The sequence below is a fragment of the Phyllobates terribilis genome, unplaced genomic scaffold (assembly GCF_046119375.1).
Source record: "Phyllobates terribilis strain yellow unplaced genomic scaffold, ASM4611937v1 Scaffold_3__8_contigs__length_932513732, whole genome shotgun sequence".
In the NCBI taxonomy this organism is placed as follows: Eukaryota; Metazoa; Chordata; class Amphibia; order Anura; family Dendrobatidae; genus Phyllobates; species Phyllobates terribilis.
In genome coordinates, this window is record NW_027362763.1 from 536,509,061 (window position 1) to 536,531,129 (window position 22,069).

At 46.7% G+C, this 22,069-nt stretch overlaps 1 protein-coding gene across 2 annotated transcripts in view; it reads left to right on the plus strand.

Annotated features, from left to right (window-relative positions):
* The first annotated feature begins 17,640 nt into the window (after positions 1-17,640).
* ARFGEF3 (ARFGEF family member 3) overlaps positions 17,641-22,069 on the plus strand; it is a 95,872-nt gene continuing 91,443 nt past the window's right edge. For both annotated transcript variants that reach the window (XM_073671327.1, XM_073671328.1), the window contains exon 1: positions 17,641-18,041. In XM_073671327.1, coding sequence (XP_073527428.1) covers positions 17,957-18,041 — 85 coding nt within the window. In that variant the 5' untranslated portion in view covers positions 17,641-17,956. The remainder of the gene's footprint in view (positions 18,042-22,069) is intronic.

A 22,069-nucleotide genomic window follows, 5' to 3' on the forward strand; every position in this document is an offset into this window, starting at 1 on the left:
AACGAGAGTACCTAATTACAAATTTTTAACTGCATCTAGCCCAGGCAATACTTTGGGCCTAGTAGCAGTGTCTGCTAGTCAGTGGAGTAGCCACCGCCTGTAGATCTAATTACAAATTTTTAACTGCATCTAGCCCAGGAAATACTTTGGACCTAGTAGCAGTGTATGCTAGTCAGCGGATTATCGCACCTGTTAAGCAAGCTACACCACCTGTAGTTTGGACACTTAATTTTTTCAAAGGAAATGGTTCGGGCCCCCAGGACACTCAGTGAAGAGCATCGGGGAGGCACCCCAAGGCACAGGGGCTGGGACTGGCGGTAGGACTCCTTGCGGTGGACCGCCAAGCTCGATCCTTATAAAAGCTTTTTAACTGCAGCAGCTTTTGTGGACGCTACTGGAGCTGGAATTTCCGTGGCTGCTGGCATCAGACTTGCCCTCCAATAGATCCTTGTAAAAGGATTTAAAGTGTACTCATTCAAATTACAGAGACAATTTAAATTAAAAAGCTTAGACCTGCTTCCACCGCAGGGGGGCTCGCTCGACCCACCAGCGGACAGGCACCAGTATTGGGAGAGGGGGGCTGGCCGTCAGGGTCCACCACAGCTCTGGCACAAACCCGGCGACACGGAGGTCGCACGGGCAGGAACGTGTCAGCTTCGCACTTTTTTGGTTTTAGAAGGGCATGACATGCCTATATCTGTGTCTCCCCCTCCTTTTACTCCTCCACCTCTTTTCTTTTCGCATGACTATATGTACTTGTCACTTTTCCATGTGTTAGTTGTGTCTTCTGAGCAGCTTGTCAGCTTTTGGACACCTTTGAAGGTGTTTTCTATGTGTTTCTATGTGTTTTTGTTTGCCTGCCATTGGTTTTAACGGTGTTCGAAGGTGTTCGACGAACATACGGGTGTTCGACGAACCGAACTCGAACACTACGGGGGTGGCTCAACTCTAGTTAACAGCCGCGGGAGGATCGCGATTAGGGGCATAAGACAGCTGATCAGATCAGTTGTCATGTGCCTGAAAGCATGCGGGCTCAGCGTCGAAGCCCACATCAAATGCAGGGACACGACCTATGACGTACCTATACAGTACAGACCAAAAGTTTGGACACACCTTCTCATTTAAAGATTTTTCTGTATTTTCATGACTATTAAAATTGTACATTCACACTGATGACATCAAAACTATGAATTAACACATGTGGAATTATATACTTAACAAAAAAGTGTGAAACAACTGAAAATATGTCTTATATTCTAGGTTCTTCAAAGTAGCCACCTTTTGCTTTGATGACTGCTTTGCACACTCTTGGCATTCTCTTGATGAGCTTCAAGAGGTAGTCACCAGAAATGGTCTTCCAACAATCTTGAAGGAGTTCCCAGAGATGCTTAGCACTTATTGGCCCTTTTGCCTTCACTCCGCGGTCCAGCTCACCCCAAACCATCTCGATTGGGTTCAGGTCTGCTCCAGGTCATCTGACATAGCACCCCATCACTCTCCTTCTTGGTCAAATAGCCCTTACACAGCCTGGAGGTGTGTTTGGGGTCATTGTCCTGTTGAAAAATAAATGATGGTCCAACTAAATGCAAACCGGATGGAATAGCATGCCGCTGCAAGATGCTGTGGTAGCCATGCTGGTTCAGTATGCCTTCAATTTTGAATAAATCCCCAACAGTGTCACCAGCAAAGCACCCCCACACCATCACACCTCCTCCTCCATGCTTCACGGTAGGAACCAGGCATGTAGAGTCCATCCGTTCACCTTTTCTGCGTCACACAAAGACACGGTGGTTGGAACCAAAGATCTCAAATTTGGACTCATCAGACCAAAGCACAGATTTCCACTGGTCTAATGTCAATTCCTTGTGTTCTTTAGCCCAAACAAGTCTCTTCTGCTTGTTGCCTGTCCTTAGCAGTGGTTTCCTAGCAGCTATTTTACCATGAAGGCCTGCTGCACAAAGTCTCCTCTTAAGAGTTGTTGTAGAGAAGTGTCTGCTGCTAGAACTCGGTGTGGCATTGACCTGGTCTCTAATCTGAGCTGCTGTTAACCTGCGATTTCTGAGGCTGGTGACTCGGATAAACTTATCCTCAGAAGCAGAGGTGACTCTTGGTCTTCCTTTCCTGGGGCGCTCCTCATGTGAGCCAGTTTCTTTGTAGCGCTTGATGGTTTTTGCAACTGCACTTGGGGACACTTTCAAAGTTTGCCCAATTTTTCGCACTGACTGACCTTCATTTGTTAAAGTAATGATGGCCACTCGTTTTTCTTTACTTAGCTGCTTTTTTCTTGCCATAATACAAATTCTAACAGTCTATTCAGTAGGACTATCAGCTGTGTATCCACCAGACTTCTGCACAACACAACTGATGGTCTCATCCCCATTTATAAGGCAAGAAATCCCACTTATTAAACCTGACAGGGCACACCTGTGAAGTGAAAACCATTTCCGGTGACTACCTCTTGAAGCTCATCAAGAGAATGCCAAGAGTGTGCAAAGCAGTCATCAAAGCAAAAGGTGGCTACTTTGAAGAACCTAGAATATAAGACATATTTTCAGTTGTTTCACACTTTTTTGTTAAGTATATAATTCCACATGTGTTAATTCATAGATTTGATGCCTTCAGTGTGAATGTACAATTTTCATAGTCATGTAAATACAGAAAAATCTTTAAATGAGAAGGTGAGTCCAAACTTTTGGTCTATACTGTATCTCATAGGTTGTGAAGGAGTTAAAATATAACTGTTTGGCCACAATGATCAAAGGTATGTGTGGCGAAAAAAGGTCACAGAAATTCAGGAAAAGAACATCTCGCCAACCACTATGCATGGGGTGGATCAATCATTCTTTGGGGTTGTGTTGCAGCCAATGGCACGGAGAACATTTCACGGGTAGATGGAAGAATGGATTCAATGAAATTTCAACAAATTCTTGATACAAACATAACACCATCAGTAAAAAAGCGGAAGTTGAAAAGACGATGGCTTCTACAAATGGATAATGATCCTAAACACACATCAAAATCCACAATAGACTAAAAAGATGCAAGCTGAAGGTTTTACAATGGCCCTTGAAATCTGCGGCTAGACCTCAAAATTGCAGTGTATGCAAGACGACCCAGGAATATCACAGAACTGGAAGAATTTTCCAAGGAAGAATGAATGAAAATCCCTCAAACAAGAATAGAAAGACTCTTGTCTGGCTACAAAGAGAGGTAACAAGCTGTGATACTTTCAAAAGGGGGTGCTACTAGGTAGTAACCATGCCGGGTGCCCAAACTTTTGCATTGGCCCATTTTTCTTTTTGTAATTTTTAAATTGTAGAAGATGACAATATATAAATATTTATTTATTTTTGCTTAAAATACAAAAGGAAATGTGTCATCTTTAACTTTAGACCTTTTAGAGATCTTTTCATCTTCAACTTGCTAAACTTTAACATGCCACTGTATTTTGGCTTAAAAAATTCTGAATTTTGTAAACAAAAATTTTGTTTGTGTCATAATTTTCTGAGACATATAACTTTTTAAATTAGCATAAGTGGTGCTGTATGGGGGGCTTGTTTATTGCATGACGGTTTGGTGATTTATTTATACAAATTTGGGATACATATAGTTTTTTGATCGCTTCCTATTGCATTTTGTTGCATTATTCCAGCAACCAAACCCCCCCCCCCCACCACCATTTTTGTGTTTTGATTTACTTCTTCTTTAAAGCATTTGCTGATCGTGTTTATTAATTTTCTATTTTGATAGACTGGATACCAGATATGTATTTTTTTATTTTTTACATTTCTTTATTATTAAGTGAGGAAAAGAGGTGTGTATCGAATTTTTACATTTTTTTTATTTTAAAAACTTTGAATTTTTATAAACTTTTTTTTTCTGTTTTACTTTATTTGTTAGTTTCCTTAGGTGACTTGCAACTTCAATTGTTTGATCACTTGTACTATAAGCAGCAATACTGCAGGCTGGACATCACATAACAGAAAAGATCAAAGTGACAGCCAAGGAGGAGGGGGGGTCTTCATAGCTACCCACCGGCTCCCTCCAAGCACGTCACAGGTGGACCGCCAGAACTAAAGTACGGGTCGCAATTAAATGCTGCTGTCAGTGATTGTAAGCAGCCTTTAAGAGGTTAATAGAAGTGATCGGCAGAAGTGCTGATCACTACTGTTAGAGGAAGATGCTGGCTATATAATATAGCCAGCAACTGCCCTCTGTGGAGTGCATATCAATCGGTGTGAGGAAAAAAAAACGGACGTCACACTGGTCATCCTTATGCCATCCGATTTTTACACACACATCTCAAAGGAACCAGGAAATTGTATCAGCCAAGCACAGCCAGAACCCTGAGGTTAGATGATAAATAGAAAAGATAGATAGATATCCTGCAGATATATAATATCACAACCCCTCTACATATTATTGTGCTTTTAGTGCCTTTTATGTGGAGTTTATTCTCCAGCTTTTTAGGCTTGTTTAACCTAATAAATAAATGAATGGGAAAAAAGATGTGGGGTCTCTTTTATTTTATGAAACCAGCAAAGGTAAAGCAGACAGCTGTGAGCTGGCTGGCAAGGTCCATGGTTATAGAGCTATTCTCAGCCTAAAAATACCAGCTCGCAGCCGCCGCAGAACTGGCGCATCACATTAGATGCACCAATTCTGGCGCTTCACCTTCGCTCTTGTGGGGTGACAATCGGAGTAATGGGGCTTGGGGTTGATGTCAGCTGTGATTGTGCAAAAACACAGCTGGCAATAAACTCTGGTGTTAGTAATGGAGATCTGTCAATCAGACACCCCCAATACTAACCCAGTAATAAAAAAAGTGGAAAATACACACACAGATTTACTCCCCAACACTTTCCCTGGTTCATCAATTTATTAAAAAAAAAACCCAGGCAGGTCTGACGTAGTCTAGGAAATAAAATGTAGTCCAAGGAATCCAATGTTGTCCACAAATGAAAACCTGAAAAACATAAAAAGAGAAAAGCAAAAACAAGACACTGTTCCTCGTTTAACAATTTATTATAAAAAAGAGGTCCCTGGCAGATCCTACGTAGTCCAGCGCTTCCCATGATGTCCCCAATCCGGCTCACGCTGCGCTACGTGAAGAGTAATAACGTTACTGATGTCACCGCTGTCCAAAGCTGCCGGATCTCGCAGAGTGCAGCGTGAGCAGGAGTGGCTGCTGCTCAAACGCTATGGCTCCATACATGGGCGTACCCACCGTGGGGCAGGGGGGGGGCCAGCTTCCCCCCCTTAGAAGCAGGGACGCACGCCGTACACCAGGGCCGGCGTCAGCACCCGGGCAAATGTCAGGGCCCTGAGCAGGCGGGGGGGCCCCTCACCGTCAGCGCCCGCTCCCCCCTGCTTGCTCAGGGTCCCGGCACCCGGCACAATACTTACCTCTCCCCGAGCCTCCGCAGCAGCTCCAGCATCCTCCGCGGCTGCTGCACTGTGACGTCTCAGGTCAGAGGGCGCGGTGACGTCTTTACACCGCGCTCTCTCCTGAGCAGTCACAGGCAGCGCAGAGCGGGATGAGGCTGGCGACGCTGAGCAGACCGGAGCAGCGGCAGCAGGTGAGACGTGAGGCGAGTATTTGATTTTTTTTTTTTGCCCCCCCCCCCTAGTTTTGATCCTGGGTACGCCCATGGCTCCATAGGCTTTGATTGACGGAATCGGGGAACGTCATGGGAAGCACTGGACTACATTGGACCTGCATGGGCTCTTTGCTTTCTAATAAATTAGTAAACGAGGAACAGTGTATTGTTTTTCTTTCTCTCTTTTTATGTTTTTTAGGTTTCCATTTGTGGACTACTTCGGATTCCCTGGACTATTGTCAGGTTTTTTTTTTTACAAATAAATTGGTGAACCAGGGAAAGAATCAGGCAGTGTTTCTTTAAATAAAATATTTTTGTGTGTGTGTTTTTCATTTTAGTACTGGGTTAGTAATGAGGATGTCGGATAGGCACCTCTCCATTACTAACACCAGGGCTTGATGTCAGTTGTGTTTTTGGACAATTCACATCTGACATCAACCTCAATTACTATTTCCCCCAGGAACATAACTCTCTGCGACCAGCCTTGCGGGTGAGGGGCTCGCCAACGCCAGCAAATACGTCAGCTGGATGTGCGTCTTCGGACAGACATCTAGTTGAAGTTTATTGCAATACACGCTGCTGGGCTGCCCAATCAGAGGACAGATGCTGACGTCGGCATGAATGTGACTGGGGGTGCATGGCAGTGACATCATGTGCTCCCATCGCTTGCATGCTGAAGTCATCTGCCAGCTTCAGAAGAGGACTCCGCATGGCGGGGGAGAGGAGGGAAGGTGAATATTTATTTTTTTAAAATCAGTGAGTTCATGGGGGCCATACTACTACATGGATGACTATGGGCTGTGCATTATACTACATGGATGACTATGGGCTGTGCATTATACTACATGGATGATTATGAGCTGTGCATTATACTATATGGAGGACTATGGGCTGTGCATTATACTATTTGGAGAATTATGGGCTGTGCATTATACTATATGGAGAACTATGGGCTGTGCATTATATATGGAGGACTATGGAGGGTTCATTATATTATATGGAGGACTATGGGGTACATTATACTATATGGAGGACTATGAGGTGCATTATACTATATGCAGGACTATATGGGGTGCATTGTACTATATGGAGAACTATGGGGGTGCATTATACTATATGGAGGATGATGGGGGGTGCATTATACTATATTGAGGACTATGAGGGGTGCATTATACTATATAGAGGACTATGAGGGGGCACATTATACTATATAGAGGACTATGAGGGACATATTACATTATTCTACATTGAGGACTATGGGGGCGCATTATACTATATGGAGGACTATGAGGGGTGCATTATACTATATGAAGGTCTGTGGGGGGTGCATTATACTGTATGGAAGACTGTGGGGGTGCATTAAACTATATGAAGGACTATGGAGGTGCATTATACTGTGTGGAGGATTATTGTGGTGCGTTATACTATATGGAGGATGATGGGGTGTGCATTATACTATATTGAGGATTATGGGGCACATTATACTATATAGAGGACTGTGAGGGGCACACTATTCTACATTGAGGACTATGGGGCGCATTATACTATATGGAGGACTATGAGGGGTGCATTATACTATATGAAGGTCTATGGGGGGTGCATTATACTGTATGGAGGACTATAAGGGTGCATTATACTATAGTCCTGTCTCTTTATTGGTGACAGAGTTCTTTACTTCATCTCTGTACCTCCACATTGTCATCTGTTACGGATCCGGGTGGTGGAACCTCTGTGCTGTGATGCAAGGAGGGACCAGAGGGGCGTAACTAAGTGCCTATCCGGACCGACCCTGGCCACACGGCGGCTTAGTCGACTCCGTGAACTAAGGAGAGACCAGGAAGGTGAACCAGGTGCCACTCTGGGACCGACCTTGTGCGAGAGAAGGCTACTCCCATGGGTCAGATAGCTGAAGCGGACAGGTACAGCAGATGAGCACGGCAGGTAGCTTGACAGGTGATCCGGGTAGGCAAGCTGGCGGGCACGGCAGGTAGCCTGGCAGGTGATCCGGGTAGGCAAGCCGGCGGGCACGGCAGGTAGACAGGCTGGCGGGCACGGCTGACAAACAGACTGGCGGGCACGGCTCAGATAGGCAGGCGGGCACTGGAACCTGAGGGCTGAGGAGAGTATTAGCACACAAACAACCTTGCACAGGCACCTCCATTTTGGAGGAGGTGCTTTAAATAGGAGTGGTCCTCCGGCCATTGGCCGGGGACTCTTTAATACGGCGCGCGCGGCCCCCTTAAGAGGGAGGGAGCGCGCGCCCTAAGCACAGTGCCCGGGAAGCTGCGCGCATTGCGCGCACCCCGGGCAACAGCAGGGGAGCTGGAGGACGCCGGACCGGGACCACGGCGGTAAGGGGAACGGCATCTCTGCCCGGCAGGAGGCAGAGACGCCGACGCTACAGTACCCCCCCTTTATGCCTCCTCTTCTTTAGGCCCGCAAGAAATTTTTCTAGAAGACGAGGGGCATGAATGTTCTCCCTGGACTCCCAAGACCTCTCCTCAGGACCAAACCCCTTCCAATCCACAAGAAAGAAAGTCTTTCCTCTTACCCTCTTGATGTCCAAAATGTTTTCTACCTCAAAGACAACCTCAGCGGAGACTGGAGCTGGAGTGGTACTTGGATCGTCAGAGAAAGAATTAAGGACAACGGGCTTGAGGAGAAACACATGAAATGAGTTGGGAATCCGTAAGGAGGCCGGGAGTTTCAGCTTGTAAGCCACTGGATTTATTTGGTTCAGAATCTCAAACGGACCGATGAACCACGGACCCAACTTGTATGATGGTATCTTGAGACGGACATATTTGGAGGAAAGTCAAAACCTTGTCTCCCGGACGGAACTGAGGCGGATCCAGACGTCTCTTATCAGCATGCTTCTTCATCCGCTCAGACGACTGAAGAAGCGCAGATCTAGTGTCTTCCCAAATCGCAGAAATTTCACTGACGAGAGACTCCGCGGCAGGATTGTCCACTGAAGAGGAGGCAGGAAACGGAATCCGGAGGTGTTGACCATAAACGACAAAAAGCAAGAGACTTAGCAGAAGACTCACTCACATGGTTGCTATAGGAAAACTCGGCCCAGGGCAGGAGCTCTACCCAATCGCTATGGTGAGCGTTGACAAAGTGCCGAAGAAAACTGGTAAGGATCTGATTGATATGTTCCACTTGACCATTGGACTGAGAATGATAAGCAGAAGAGAAATCCAAAGAGACATCCAGCAGCTTGCATGTGGCTCTCCAAAAGCGAGAAGTGAACTGAACTCCTCGGTCCGAGACAATGTGGAGAGGTAAGCCGTGGAGACAGAAGATGTGACGGATGAAGTCCTTAGCCAGCACAGGTGCAGACGGAAGACCAGGCAGAGGGATGAATTGAGCCATCTTGGAGAAGCGGTTGGCGACCACCCAAATGACAGTACAACCGGCCGATACAGGAAGATCCGTGACGAAATCTATTGCAATATGTTGCCATGGAGCGGAAGGCACGGGAAGAGGAAGAAGATGACCGGCTGGAAGGTGCCTAGGTATCTTGTTACGGGCACAAGAGGAACAAGCCGCGACAAAATCCGCAACATCCTTGCGCAGGGTGGGCCACCAATAATGCTGAGCAATAAGCAGAAGCATCTTCCTCTGGCTGACATGGCCAGGCAGTTTGGACGAATGACCCCAGAGTAAGACCTTCTTCCAATCCTGAGCCGCTATAAAGGTCTTACCAGGAGGTAGATGAGACAGGTCGAACGGAGCAACAGTCATTATTCTGGAGGGGTCAATGATGTGTAGAGGCTCCTCCTCTTGGTCGGTAGACAGAAATGAGAGGGAAAGAGCATCGGCTTTAATGTTCTTGTCTGCCGGGAGGTAATGAAGAGTGAAGCAGAATCGAGCAAAGAATAAAGACCATCTGGCCTGACGGGGGTTTAGTCTTTGGGCGGTCGGCAAATAAGCAAGGTTTTTATGGTCAGTGTAGACGACCACCGAGTGCAGGGCCCCCTCAAGCAAGTAGCACCACTCCTCCAGCGCTAATTTGATGGCCGGCAGTTCTCGATCTCCTATGGAGTAATTGCGCTCGGACGGAGAGAAGAGTTTGGAGAAGAAAGCGCAGGTCACCATTTGCCCGGACGAGGATTTCTGGGTGAGCACTGCTCCGGCCCTGGAGGAAGAGGCATCAACCTCCAGGAAGAAATGTCTTTTGCAATCCAGACGGTGTAGCACTGGAGAGGAGAAGGCTTGTTTAAGAGAGACAAATGCCTTCTCCGCCTTGGAAGTCCACTCCCTGGGATTTGCCCCCTTACGGGTGAGAGCAGAGATGGGAGCTGTCCGGGAGGAGAAATGAGGAATGAAGAGGCAGTAATAGTTAGCGAATCCCAGAAACCGCTGAATAGCCTTCAACTCCTCAGGTCGGGGCCACTTTAAGACGGCAGACACCTTCTCGGGATCCATCCGCAGTCCGGTCTCAGAGATGATATACCCCAGAAATGGTAGGGAGGTCTGCTAAAAGAGGCATTTCTCGTACTTAGCATACAGGCGATTCTTCCGGAGCCTCAGCAGGACCTGACGAACATCCCTCCGGTGAGAGGGCAGATCAGGGGAGAACACCAAGATATCGTCCAGGTATACCACCACGCAGGAATACAGGAGATCTAGGAAGATGTCATTTACTAACTCCTGGAAGACGGCAGAAGCATTACAGAGACCGAAGGGCATCACGCGGTATTCGTAGTGACCATCCCGAGTGTTGAATGCCGTCTTTCACTCGTCTCCCTGGCGAATCCGGACCAGATTGTACACCCCATGAAGATCGAGCTTAGTGAAGATCTTTGCCCCTTTTAGGAGGTCAAACAGCTCCGAGATGAGAGGCAGGGGGTACTTATTTTTTATGGTAATCTGGTTTAGGCCCCTATAGTTGATACAAGGACGAAGAGAGCCGTCTTTCTTTTTGACGAAGAAGAATCCTGCTCCAGCCGGAGAGGTGGATTTCTGGATAAATCCCCTAGCAAGATTTTCTTCAATGTATTCGGACTCGGCACGGGTCTCGGCCAGCGACAAGGGGTAGATTCGCCCGCGAGGAGGTGAAGCACAAGGTATTAGGTCGATGGGGCAATCATGAGGTGGTAGTGTTTCAGCCTCCTTTTTATCAAAGACATCAGCATAGGACCAGTAGGGTGCTGGCAGGCCAGGTAGGTTAGCCAGAGTAGACGGGGGTCAAGCAGGACGAACCAGAACCAGACAGGTCTTATGGCATTCCTGACCCCAACTGAGCACCTCACCCGAGCTCCAATTCAGGACGGGCTCATGTCTCTGTAACCAAGGTAGACCAAGCAAGAGGGGATGAGAGAGACCGGACAGTACGTAAAAGGAGATCTTCTCCGAGTACAGCATTCCCACCTGAAGAGTTACTGGCTCAGTGACCAACAAGATGGTTTCAGGGAGAAGCTTTCCATCCACAGAGGAAACCGCTAAAGGATCCACCAGACATATGGTAGGAATCTGAGAACACTCCACAACGGCCTGTTGAATGATATTCCCAGCGGCTCCGGAATCCAGAATTGCAGTCTCGAAGAAGCGGGTCTCACCACTGGTAACAGAAACGGACAGAGTCAAGGGCGGCGAGGAAGAACTCTTGCCTAGGACGACCTCTCCGAGTGGTCCTAGACACTGGAGTTTCCCGGTCTCACCGGGCAAGAGTGGATCAGATGCTCTATATTGCCACAGTAGAAGCAACTCCCCTCGGCGCGGCGGGACTCCTGGCGAGACTTGACCATCTTAACTTGGTCAATTTGCATAGGCTCTGGAGGAGACAACCAGGGGAGTGCTGGTTGCGAGACTTGACCTTGGAGGATTGGAGCGAGGCGCAGAGGTTTCCTCTTACGGGTCGTCTCCTTAGCACGTTCCAGAAAACAGATGTCAATCCGTGTAGCTAATGACACCAGGTTGTCCAGGGAGGGAGGTATGTCACGACCGGCTAGCTCATCTTTGATCCGTCCGGAAAGGCCCTCCCAAAAGGTGGACACCAGGGCCTCATTGTTCCAGGCAAGTTCAGATGCGAGGGTTCGGAAACGCACGGCATACTGTCTCACAGAGAGACTCCCTTGAGAGACACAGTCGGGATGGACAGCGCGTCCAGGCGGGAGTTGACTGTCCGCAGATAAGACAGGATAGTATCCTGTTGAGATTTCTGGCGAGAGACCTCTTGGTACAGGTCAGAGAGCGAAAGAGCCTGGGAGCCACCGGATTCCATGGCCTGTGCAAACTGTTACGGATCCGGGTGGTGGAACCTCTGTGCTGTGATGCAAGGAGGGACCAGAGGGGCGTAACTAAGTGCCTATCCGGATCGACCCTGGCCACACGGCGGCTTAGTCGACTCTGTGAACCAAGGAGAGACGGGTAAGGTGAACCAGGTGCCACTCTGGGACCGACCTTGTGCAAGAGCAGGCGACTCCCATGGGTCAGATAGCTGAAGCTGACAGGTACAGCGGATGAGCATGGCAGGTAGCCTGACAGGTGATCCGGGTAGGCAAGCTGGCGGGCACGGCAGGTAGCCTGGCAGGTGATCCGGGTAGGCAAGCCGGCGGGCACGGCAGGTAGACAGGCTGGCGGGCACGGCTGATAGGCAGGCGGCCACGGCTGATAGGCTGGCGGGCACAGCTGATAGACAGGCAGGCGGGCACAGCTGATAGACATGCAGGTGGGCACGGCTGATAGACAGGCAGGCGGGCACTGGAACCTGAGGGCTGAGGAGAGTGCTTTAAATAGGAGTGGTCCTCCGGCCATTGGCCAGGGACTCTTTAGGACGGCGCACGCGGCCCCTTTAAGAGGGAGGGAGCGTGCGCCCTAAGCACAGTGCTCCCACTTCCTACGCGTTTCGTAATTGAACTCATCAGGGGAGGGTGGGGGAAAGAAAGACAGCGGTAATGGCTGAGGCTAGCAAGAGTTAACTTCTGTTAGGAGGTAGAAAACCTAGAAACGGTTAGGGAGTGGGAGCATCATGGGTCATGCGCAATATATTCCTTCTTTAATCACACATGAGATATATTTTGGGCATTGTGTGGGTTATCTATTCCCCCCTTGATTAATATCTCCTCTGTGGAGTGTATTCCTCTGACAAATCCTGGGATACATGGGATCTTACCTGGACTGAGTTAGGGCTATACTCCAACAAATGGTGAGATCGTTCCTTTCTCATATATAACTATTTGTGTCACCTTCCTATAAGCGAGATTACACGGTCATGTTAACTGCTCCTTAACATAGTAGGTGATAACTATTTTTACGTGTGTTGTCTACATTTTCATTTTTGTTGTCCTTTTTGAGCCCTGGGCTCTTTTAAATATTGTAATAAAAGCTATTTTTTATCATACTCACTACCCTGCTCTATACTCTGCTTGGCATCTACCTCTTGCATGAATACACCTCTATAATCCATGCTATCTGTTTGCCCTTGTGATAGAGATGTATGTACAGTACAGACCAAAAGTTTGGACACACCTTCTCATTTAAAGATTTTTCTGTATTTTCATGACTATGAAAATTGTACATTCACACTGAAGGCATCAAAACTATGAATTAACACATGTGGAATTATATACTTAACAAAAAAGTGTGAAAAACCTGAAAATATGTCTTATATTCTAGGTTCTTCAAAGTAGCCACCTTTTGCTTTGATGACTGCTTTGCACACTCTTGGCATTCTCTTGATGAGCTTCAAGAGGTAGTCACCGGAAATGGTCTTCCAACAATCTTGATGGAGTTCCCAGAGATGCTTAGCACTTGTTGGCCCTTTTGCCTTCACTCTGTGGTCCAGCTCACCCCAAACCATCTCGATTGGGTTCAGGTCTGGTGACTGTGGAGGCCAGGTCATCTGGCGTAGAACCCCATCACTGTCCTTCTTGGTCAAATAGCCCTTACACAGCCTGGAGGTGTGTTTGGGGTCACTGTCCTGTTGAAAAATAAATGATGGTCCAACTAAACACAAACCGGATGGAATAGCATGCCGCTGCAAGATGCTGTGGTAGCCATGCTGGTTCAGTATGCCTTCAATTTTGAATAAATCCCCAACAGTGTCACCAGCAAAGCACCCCCACACCATCACACCTCATCCTCCATGCTTCACGGTGGGAACCAGGCATGTAGAGTCCATCCGTTCACCTTTTCTGCATCGCACAAAGACACGGTGGTTGGAACCAAAGATCTCAAATTTGGACTCATCAGACCAAAGCACTATTGTCTATTGTCCATTCCTTGTGTTCTTTAGCCCAAACAAGTCTCTTCTGTTTGTTGTCTGTCCTTAGCCGTGGTTTACTAGCAGCTATTTTATCATGAAGGCCTGCTGCACAAAGTCTCCTTTTAACAGTTGTTGAAGAGATGTGTGGCATTGACCTGGTCTCTAATCTGAGCAGCTGTTAACCTGCGATTTCGGAGGCTGGTGACTCGGATAAACTTATCCTCAGAAGCAGAGGTGACTCTTGGTCTTCCTTTCCTGGGGCGGTCCTCATGTGAGACAGTTTCTTTGTAGCGCTTGATGGTTTTTGCAACTGCACTTGGGGACACTTTCAAAGTTTTCCCAATTTTTCGGACTGACTGACCTCCACTTCTTAAAGTAATGATGGCCACTCGTTTTTCTTTACTTAGCTGCTTTTTTCTTGCCATAATACAAATTCTAACAGTCTATTCAGTAGGACTATCAGCTGTGTATCCACCAGACTTCTGCACAACACAACTGATGGTCCCAACCCCATTTATAAGGAAAGAAATCCCGCTTATTAAACCTGACAGGGCACACCTGTGAAGTGAAAACAATTTCCAGTGACTACCTCTTGAAGCTCATCAAGAGAATGCCAATAGTGTGCAAAGCAGTCATCAAAGCAAAAGGTGGCTACTTTGAAGAACCTAGAATATAAGACATATTTTCAGTTGTTTTACACTTTTTTGTTAAGTATATAATTCCACATGTGTAAATTCATAGTTTTGATGCCTTCAGTGTGAATGTACAATTTTCAAAGTCATGAAAATACAGAAAAATCTTTAAATGAGAAGGTGTGTCCAAACTTTTGGTCTGTACTGTATGTACCATTATATATACACTACTCAAAAAAATAAAGGGAACATTCAAATAACACATCCTAGATCTGAATGAATGAAATATTCTCATTGAATACTTTGTTCTGTACAAAGTTGAATGTGCTGACAACAAAATGACACAAAAATCATCAATGGAAATCAAATTTATTAACCAATGGAGGCCTGGATTTGTAGTCACCCCCAAAATTAAAGTGGAAAAACACACTACAGGCTGATCCAACTTTGATGTAATGTCCTTAAAACAAGTCAAAATGAGGCTCAGTATTGTGTGTGGCCTCCACGTGCCTGTATGACCTCCCTACAATGTCTGGGCATGCTCCTGATGAGGATGCGGATGGTCTCCTATGAGATCTCCTCCCAGACCTGGACTAAAGCATCCGCCAACTCCTGGACAGTCTGTGGTGCAACGTGATGTTGGTGGATGGAGCGAGACATGATGTCCCAGATGTGCTCAATCGGATTCAGGTCTGGGGAACGGGTGGGCCAGTCCACAGCTTCAATGCCTTCATCTTGCAGGAACTGCTGACACACTCCAGCCACATGAGGTCTGGCATTGTCCTGCATTAGGAGGAACCCAGGGCCAACCGCACCAGCATATGGTCTCACAAGGGGTCTGAGGATCTCATTTTGGTACCTAATGGCAGTCAGGCTACCTCTGGCGAGCACATGGAGGGCTGTGCGGCTCTCCAAACAAATGCCACCCCACACCATTACTGACCCACTGGCAAACCGGTCATGCTGTAGGATGCTGCAGGCAGCAGATCGCTCTCCACGGCGACTCCAGATTCTGTCACGTCTGTCACATGTGCTCAGTGTGAACCTGCTTTCATCTGTGAAGAGCACAGGGCGCCAGTGGCGACTTTGCCAATCCTGGTGTTCTGAGGCAAATGCCAAGCGTCCTGCACGGTGTTGGGCTGTGAGCACAACCCCCATCTGTGGACGTCGGGCCCTCATGGAGTCGGTTTCTAACCGTTTGTGCAGACACATGCATATTTGTGGCCTGCTGGAGGTCATTTTGCAGGGCTCTGGCAGTGCTCCTCCTGTTCTTCCTTGCACAAAGGCGGAGGTAGCGGTCCTGCTGCTGGCTTGTTGCCCTCTTACGGCCCCCTCCACGTCTCCTGGTGTACTGGCCTGTCTCCCGGTAGCGCCTCCAGCCTCTGGACACTATGCTGACAGACACAGCAAACCTTCTTGCCACAGCTCGCATTGATGTGCCATCCTGGATGAGCTGCACTACCTGAGCAACTTCTGTGGGTTGTAGAGTACGCTGCATGCTACCACGAGTGTGAAAGCACAACCAACATTCAAAAGTGACCAAATCAGCCAGAAAGCATTGGTTCTGAGATGTGGTCTGTGGTCCCCACCTGCAGAACCACTCCTTTATTGAGGGTGTCTTGATAATTGCCAATAATTTCCATCTATTGTCTATTTCATTTGCACAACAGCATGTGAAATTGATTGTCAATCAGTGTTGCTTCCTAAGTGGACAGTTTGATTTCACAGAAGTTTGATCAACTTGGAGTTATATTCTGTTGAAGTGTTCCCTTTATTTTTTTGAGCAGTGTATATATATATATAAATTATACAGTATATGTGTGTTTATATATATATGGATGGATGCATGTGAGAAATTTCTGTCCTAGTATATGCTACATATAAGCTTCTACTCAGCCATCCTTTATATTGGTTCTGTGGTTATACAGCCTTCCGTATGTACACCAGTGACATTGGCTTACATCGCATGATCCCATGTCGATGACGCATGTGCCAGCACCACACACAGTACTGGCAGGGAATTTTTCCTTTGCTTGACTAGTCAGCTCTGCTAGCGCCATCTTTGTGTCAAAAGACACTGGCTCTGTTAAAGATGGCCTTCAGATCTACTAAAGGGTACACTAATTCTGTAATGGGTACCCTCAAGTCCAGTGATGGGTACACCGACTCTGTAATGGGGCCCTCAGGTCCAGAGATGGGTACACTGGCTCTATAATGGGGGCCCTCTGGACTAGTAATGAACATGCTTGCTCTAAAATATGTATCCTCAGGTCCAGTCATGGGGACATTGGCTCTGTCATGGTGGGCCCTCAGGATCAGTGATGGGGACATGAACCAGTATTGGGTAAAGTGCAGTGCTCAGGTACAATGATGGGAACACTGACTCTGTAATGGGGGGCCTTCAGCTCCAGTGAAGGGGACACTGCCTTTGTAATGGGGGGCCTTCAGGTCCAGTAATAGGGACACTGCCTCTGTAATGGGGGATCCTTAGGAACAGTAATTGGTACACCGGCTCTGTAATTGGGTCTTTCAGGTCCAGAGATGGGTACACTGACTGCAATGGGGACCTTAGGTCCAGGGATGAGGACACTGCCTCAGTAATGAGGCCCTCAGGTCTAGTAATGAATCCAATAGCTCTGTAATGGGGGCTCGGGTACAGTAATGGGTACACTCTCTATAATTCGGTCTTTCAAGTTCAGAGATGGGTACACTGAGTCTACAATGGGGACCTCAGGTCCAGTGATGGGTACACTGACACTACTATGGGGGACCTCAGGTCCAGTCATGGGTACACTGACACTACTATGGGGGACCTCAGGTCCAGTGATGGGTACACTGAGTCTACAATGGGGGACCTCAGGTCCAGTGATGGGTACACTGACATTACTATGGGGGACCCCAGGTCCAGTGATGGGTACACTGACACTACTATGGGGGGGATCTCAGGTCCAGTGATGGGGACCTAAAACCAGTAATGTGTAAAGGGCTGTGCTCAGTATTTTATACCTGCTATTATTATATGACATTTTAATATATACCCCTCATTTTGAGACTAATTACTTAGATAAACGTCCTGCTAGGAACAGAGAGTAAAACACGATTCAGGTGACACGGCCTGGTCACAGTGGCAGGCGCCTGAGCATGCTCACACACACCTAGCTCCCACAGCCAATACACAGTGCACAATCCTCCCACAGGAAATCCCTCGGCGCACCCCCTCCTCCGCTCAATGGTCTCGTCGTCTCTGTAAGAGTCTATACCAGGATTTCTTAATAGAATAATTAGCGGGGGAGACCTTTCTTCCTCCCGCCCCTCCAGGAGCCCGACCTGCCCCCTGCCGGGGAATCATCTCCAGCCATGTGTGTGCTATGCCCGGATCTGTGCGATGATTCATCAGCAATGGGAGCCGGGGATGCTGCGCACTGAGACCTCCTATCCGAGGGGCTGGGACATCATTAAACCCTGGGCTTAGCCGTCTCTGCATCATCATCATCATCCCTTCAGTAAACATGGAAGAGATTCTGAGAAAGCTGCAGAAGGAAGCCAGTGGCAGCAAGCACAGGGCGATCAAGGATACGTGTGCACTGGCCATCGGTGAGTGCACCTGCCTGGTGTGTGTGGGGGTCAGGGATCTGCAGAGGTGGCTGCCTGCATTCAGATCTGCTTGTCAGGTGCTTGCCACATAATGACAGGTGTGTCCGGGTACCTGTATGTATGAGGCGGCAGATCCTGGCCAGGGAGGCTGCCACCCTCACACCTGCCATGTACATGCTGAACTTTACATGCCACAAATCTGACAGCTTTGGTCCAATGACAATCTGCTTTAACAATCTGGAGGCTGCTATGATCAGGAATCATGGCTAATGAGCCTTGCCAGAGTGGATCCATGCATAGACTAATATATATATATATATATATATATATATATATATATATATATATATATATATATATATATATATATATATATATATATATATATATATATATATATATAGATCCCATGTCCCACCATTCCTACTAAGTCTGGCTGCCCAATAGGAACCCCTGTGTGTGGCAGCCTATAGGCTTCCTGATTCCCACCTTCATCAAGCTTTTTCCACATCTTCAGGTGGTTGTTATGGAAACCGCTGACATTTTGGCGTTGTCACTGACTTCTTTGGAAGGGTAGATGTGATCTATTTCCTCAGTGATTGTCTCTGCCTACCTTTCATTAGTAATTGTGATTTTATGGCATGTACAGAACCTATAAGATCACTAATATGTGTGACCCGTAGAGAGGAGTGCTGATATAAAGGCCGCCATACACATTAGACGCCCCCCTTGGTAAAGACCAAAAAATTACTGCTAAATGAAAAGGTCCACATCTCTGGAAACATATGGGGGGGCTTTAAAAAAAAAAAATATTCAGGGGAACAGCGGGATAATGTAAGAGCAAAAACTGAACACTTTTGACCTGGTGACAGGTCCTCTTTCGATGGGGCACAAAATATTCCTCCTAGACTGCCAAAGATAATTTGGCACTGTGGCCATAATGCTCATGGTCATACGTGTGGACGTCTACATCCATAACTAGAAGCTCCAGGCTATAAGGCCAATTTCTTTTAATTCAGTTTGTACAAATTCAGAATGCGTATTAATCCTGCGTTCACCCCAGAATAATCCCCTACCATCTGCATCTGTTAGCGTCATGAAATATTTAGCTCTGGTGAAAGAAGAATGTCTATCTACAAATAGACAGAGCCGTGATTTATTATTTTCTCCAGAGTGTAGGTCTGTATGTTACATGGAGGGAAGCTTTGGCTGAATTCACACGTGTGCTAAACACTGATCGCAGTACCTGGCCAGACTGGCGGGTGTACTCACTTGAGCTAATTGCCTCAAATCAGCTGAGCCCAGTATGGTGATACGAGGAAGGTCCGTGTTCCATTGACTTTTGGATTGGGATTTGTCCACTAAAAGTCATTACACTGGTTGTCCCCTTATAAGTAAACTTTCTTTCACAGATTGTGATAGCAATAAACAAAACAGACTGAGTATTACGTACCCTCCCCAGGTCCGTCTCTGGCTCTCCACTGCTGCCCTGGTCTTTAACGTCATGTTGATAGCACCGCAGCCAATCGGTGAGCTTAGCTTCTCTGCCTTTGTAAATGAGAGAATCGCAGCACAGGTGTGGAGAAAGTAATCCATCTCAATCTCCTCCATTGCCAGTGTCCGCGGTATTTGGACTGCACTCGGATGACATCTGAGTGCAGTCCAATGTTTCACACGCACCCATAGGCTTGTATGGGTGAGTGCGATCCAATTCTTGGATGCACCCACAGCATGCTGTGATTGTCTTCTCATACCAAATCTGCATTAGAAAATAATCGCAGATCTGCCCCATAGAATAACATTGGGCTGAGAGCCGTCCGATAATACATCACATATCACTCGGCCGTGGTATACGCCGGTGTGAGCGAGCCCCAAGTAATACTTGTTTTGTATTGCTACTGTAGTCTATGAAGGAAGGGTTTCTAAAAGTCCCTTTTAAAGCTACAATTGATGAATTTATTACCAGCTTGAAAAATAACACATTGTAGAAATTTGCCATTTGTTTTCTGAACATTTACCTAAATATTCAGTCACAAAAAGATGTTATTGAATATCTTACCAAATATTTAGGTCACAACAAGGTTACTATATGAAGATACAGCATTCTATATCACCACCTATAACAAGGGGTTGTTCAATGAGTGACATTCTGTCCCGAATTTGAGGAGCTGTTTCGGGAAGTCGGGGGGGTTATGTTCCAACATCAGCTGTGTCTGTGTCCTAAAGTCACCGATTCAGCTGAATATAATGGTGGAGGAAAACACCAAAAGGTCCTTCCTCCACTGCTCAGTCTTTGTATGGACTGAAGGTTTTGCCAGCACCTTTGACTGGCAGTGAACAAAAGGCTACATGAGCAGGACACAAGTAATGTGTTTTTGTATATATTTATTGATGTGGTGTGTGTGTGTATTGATGTAGCAGAAGTGTGTGTGTGTGTGTGTGTATATATATATATATATATATATATACAGTTCAGACCAAAAGTTTGGACACACCTTCTCATTTAAAGATTTTTCTGTATTTTCCTGACTATGAAAATTGTACATTCACACTGAAGGCATCAAAACTATGATTTAACACATGTGGAATTATATACTTAACAAAGAAGTGTGAAACAACTGAAAATATGTCTTATATTCTAGGTTCTTCAAAGTAGCCACCTTTTGCTTTGATGACTGCTTTGCACACTCTTGGCATTCTCTTGATGAGCTTCCAGAGGTAGTCACCGGAAATGGTTTTCACTTCACAGGTGTGCCCTGTCAGGTTTAATAAGTGGGATTTCTTGCCTTATAAATGGGGTTGGGACCATCAGTTGTGTTGTGCAGAAGTCAGGTGGATACACAGCTGATAGTCCTACTGAATAGACTGTTAGCTGCTTTTTTCTTGCCATAATACAAATTCTAAGTAAAGAAAAACGAGTGGCCATCATTACTTTAAGAAATGAAGGTCAGTCAGTCTGAAAAATTGGGCAAACTTTGAATGTGTCCCCAAGTGCAGTTGCAAAAACCATCAAGCGCTACAAAGAAACTGGCTCACATGAGGACCGCTCCAGGAAAGGAAGACCAAGAGTCACCTCTGCTTCTGAGGATAAGTTTATCCGAGTCACCAGCCTCAGAAATCGCAGGTTAACAGCAGCTCAGATTAGAGACCAGGTCAATGCCACACAGAGTTCTAGCAGCAGACGCATCTCTACAACAACTGTTAAGAGGAGACTTTGTGCAGCAGGCCTTCATGGTGAAATAGCTGCTAGGAAACCACTGCTAAGGACAGGAAACAAGCAGAAGAGACTTGTTTGGGCTAAAGAACACAAGGAATGGACATTAGACCAGTGGAAATCTGTGCTTTGGTCTGATGAGTCCAAATTTGAGATCTTTGGTTCCAACCACCGTGTCTTTGTGCGACGCAGAAAAGGTGAACGGATGGACTCTACATGCCTGGTTCCTACTGTGAAGCATGGAGGAGGAGGTGTGATGGTGTGGGGGTGCTTTGCTGGTGACACTGTTGGGGATTTATTCAAAATTGAGGGCATAGTGAACCAGCATGGCTACCACAGCATCTTGCAGCGGCATGCTATTCCATCCGGTTTGCGTTTAGTTGGACCATCGTTTATTTTTTTCAACAGGACAATGACCCCAAACACACCTCCAGGCTGTGTAAGGGCTATTTGACCAAGGAGGAGAGTGATGGGGTGCTACACCAGATGACCTGGCCTCCACAGTCATCAGACCTGAACCCAGTCGAGATGGTTTGGGGTGAGCTGGACCGCAGAGTGAAGGCAAAAGGGCCAACAAGTGCTAAGCATCTCTGGGAACTCCTTCAAGATTGTTGGAGGACCATTTCCGGTGACTACCTCTTGAAGCTCATCAAGAGAATGCCAAGAGTGTGCAAAGCAGTCATCAAAGCTAAAGGTGGCTACTTTGAAGAACCTAGAATATAAGACATATTTTCAGTTGTTTTACACTTTTTTGTTAAGTATATAATTCCACATGTGTAATTCATAGTTTTGATGCTTTCAGTGTGAATGTACA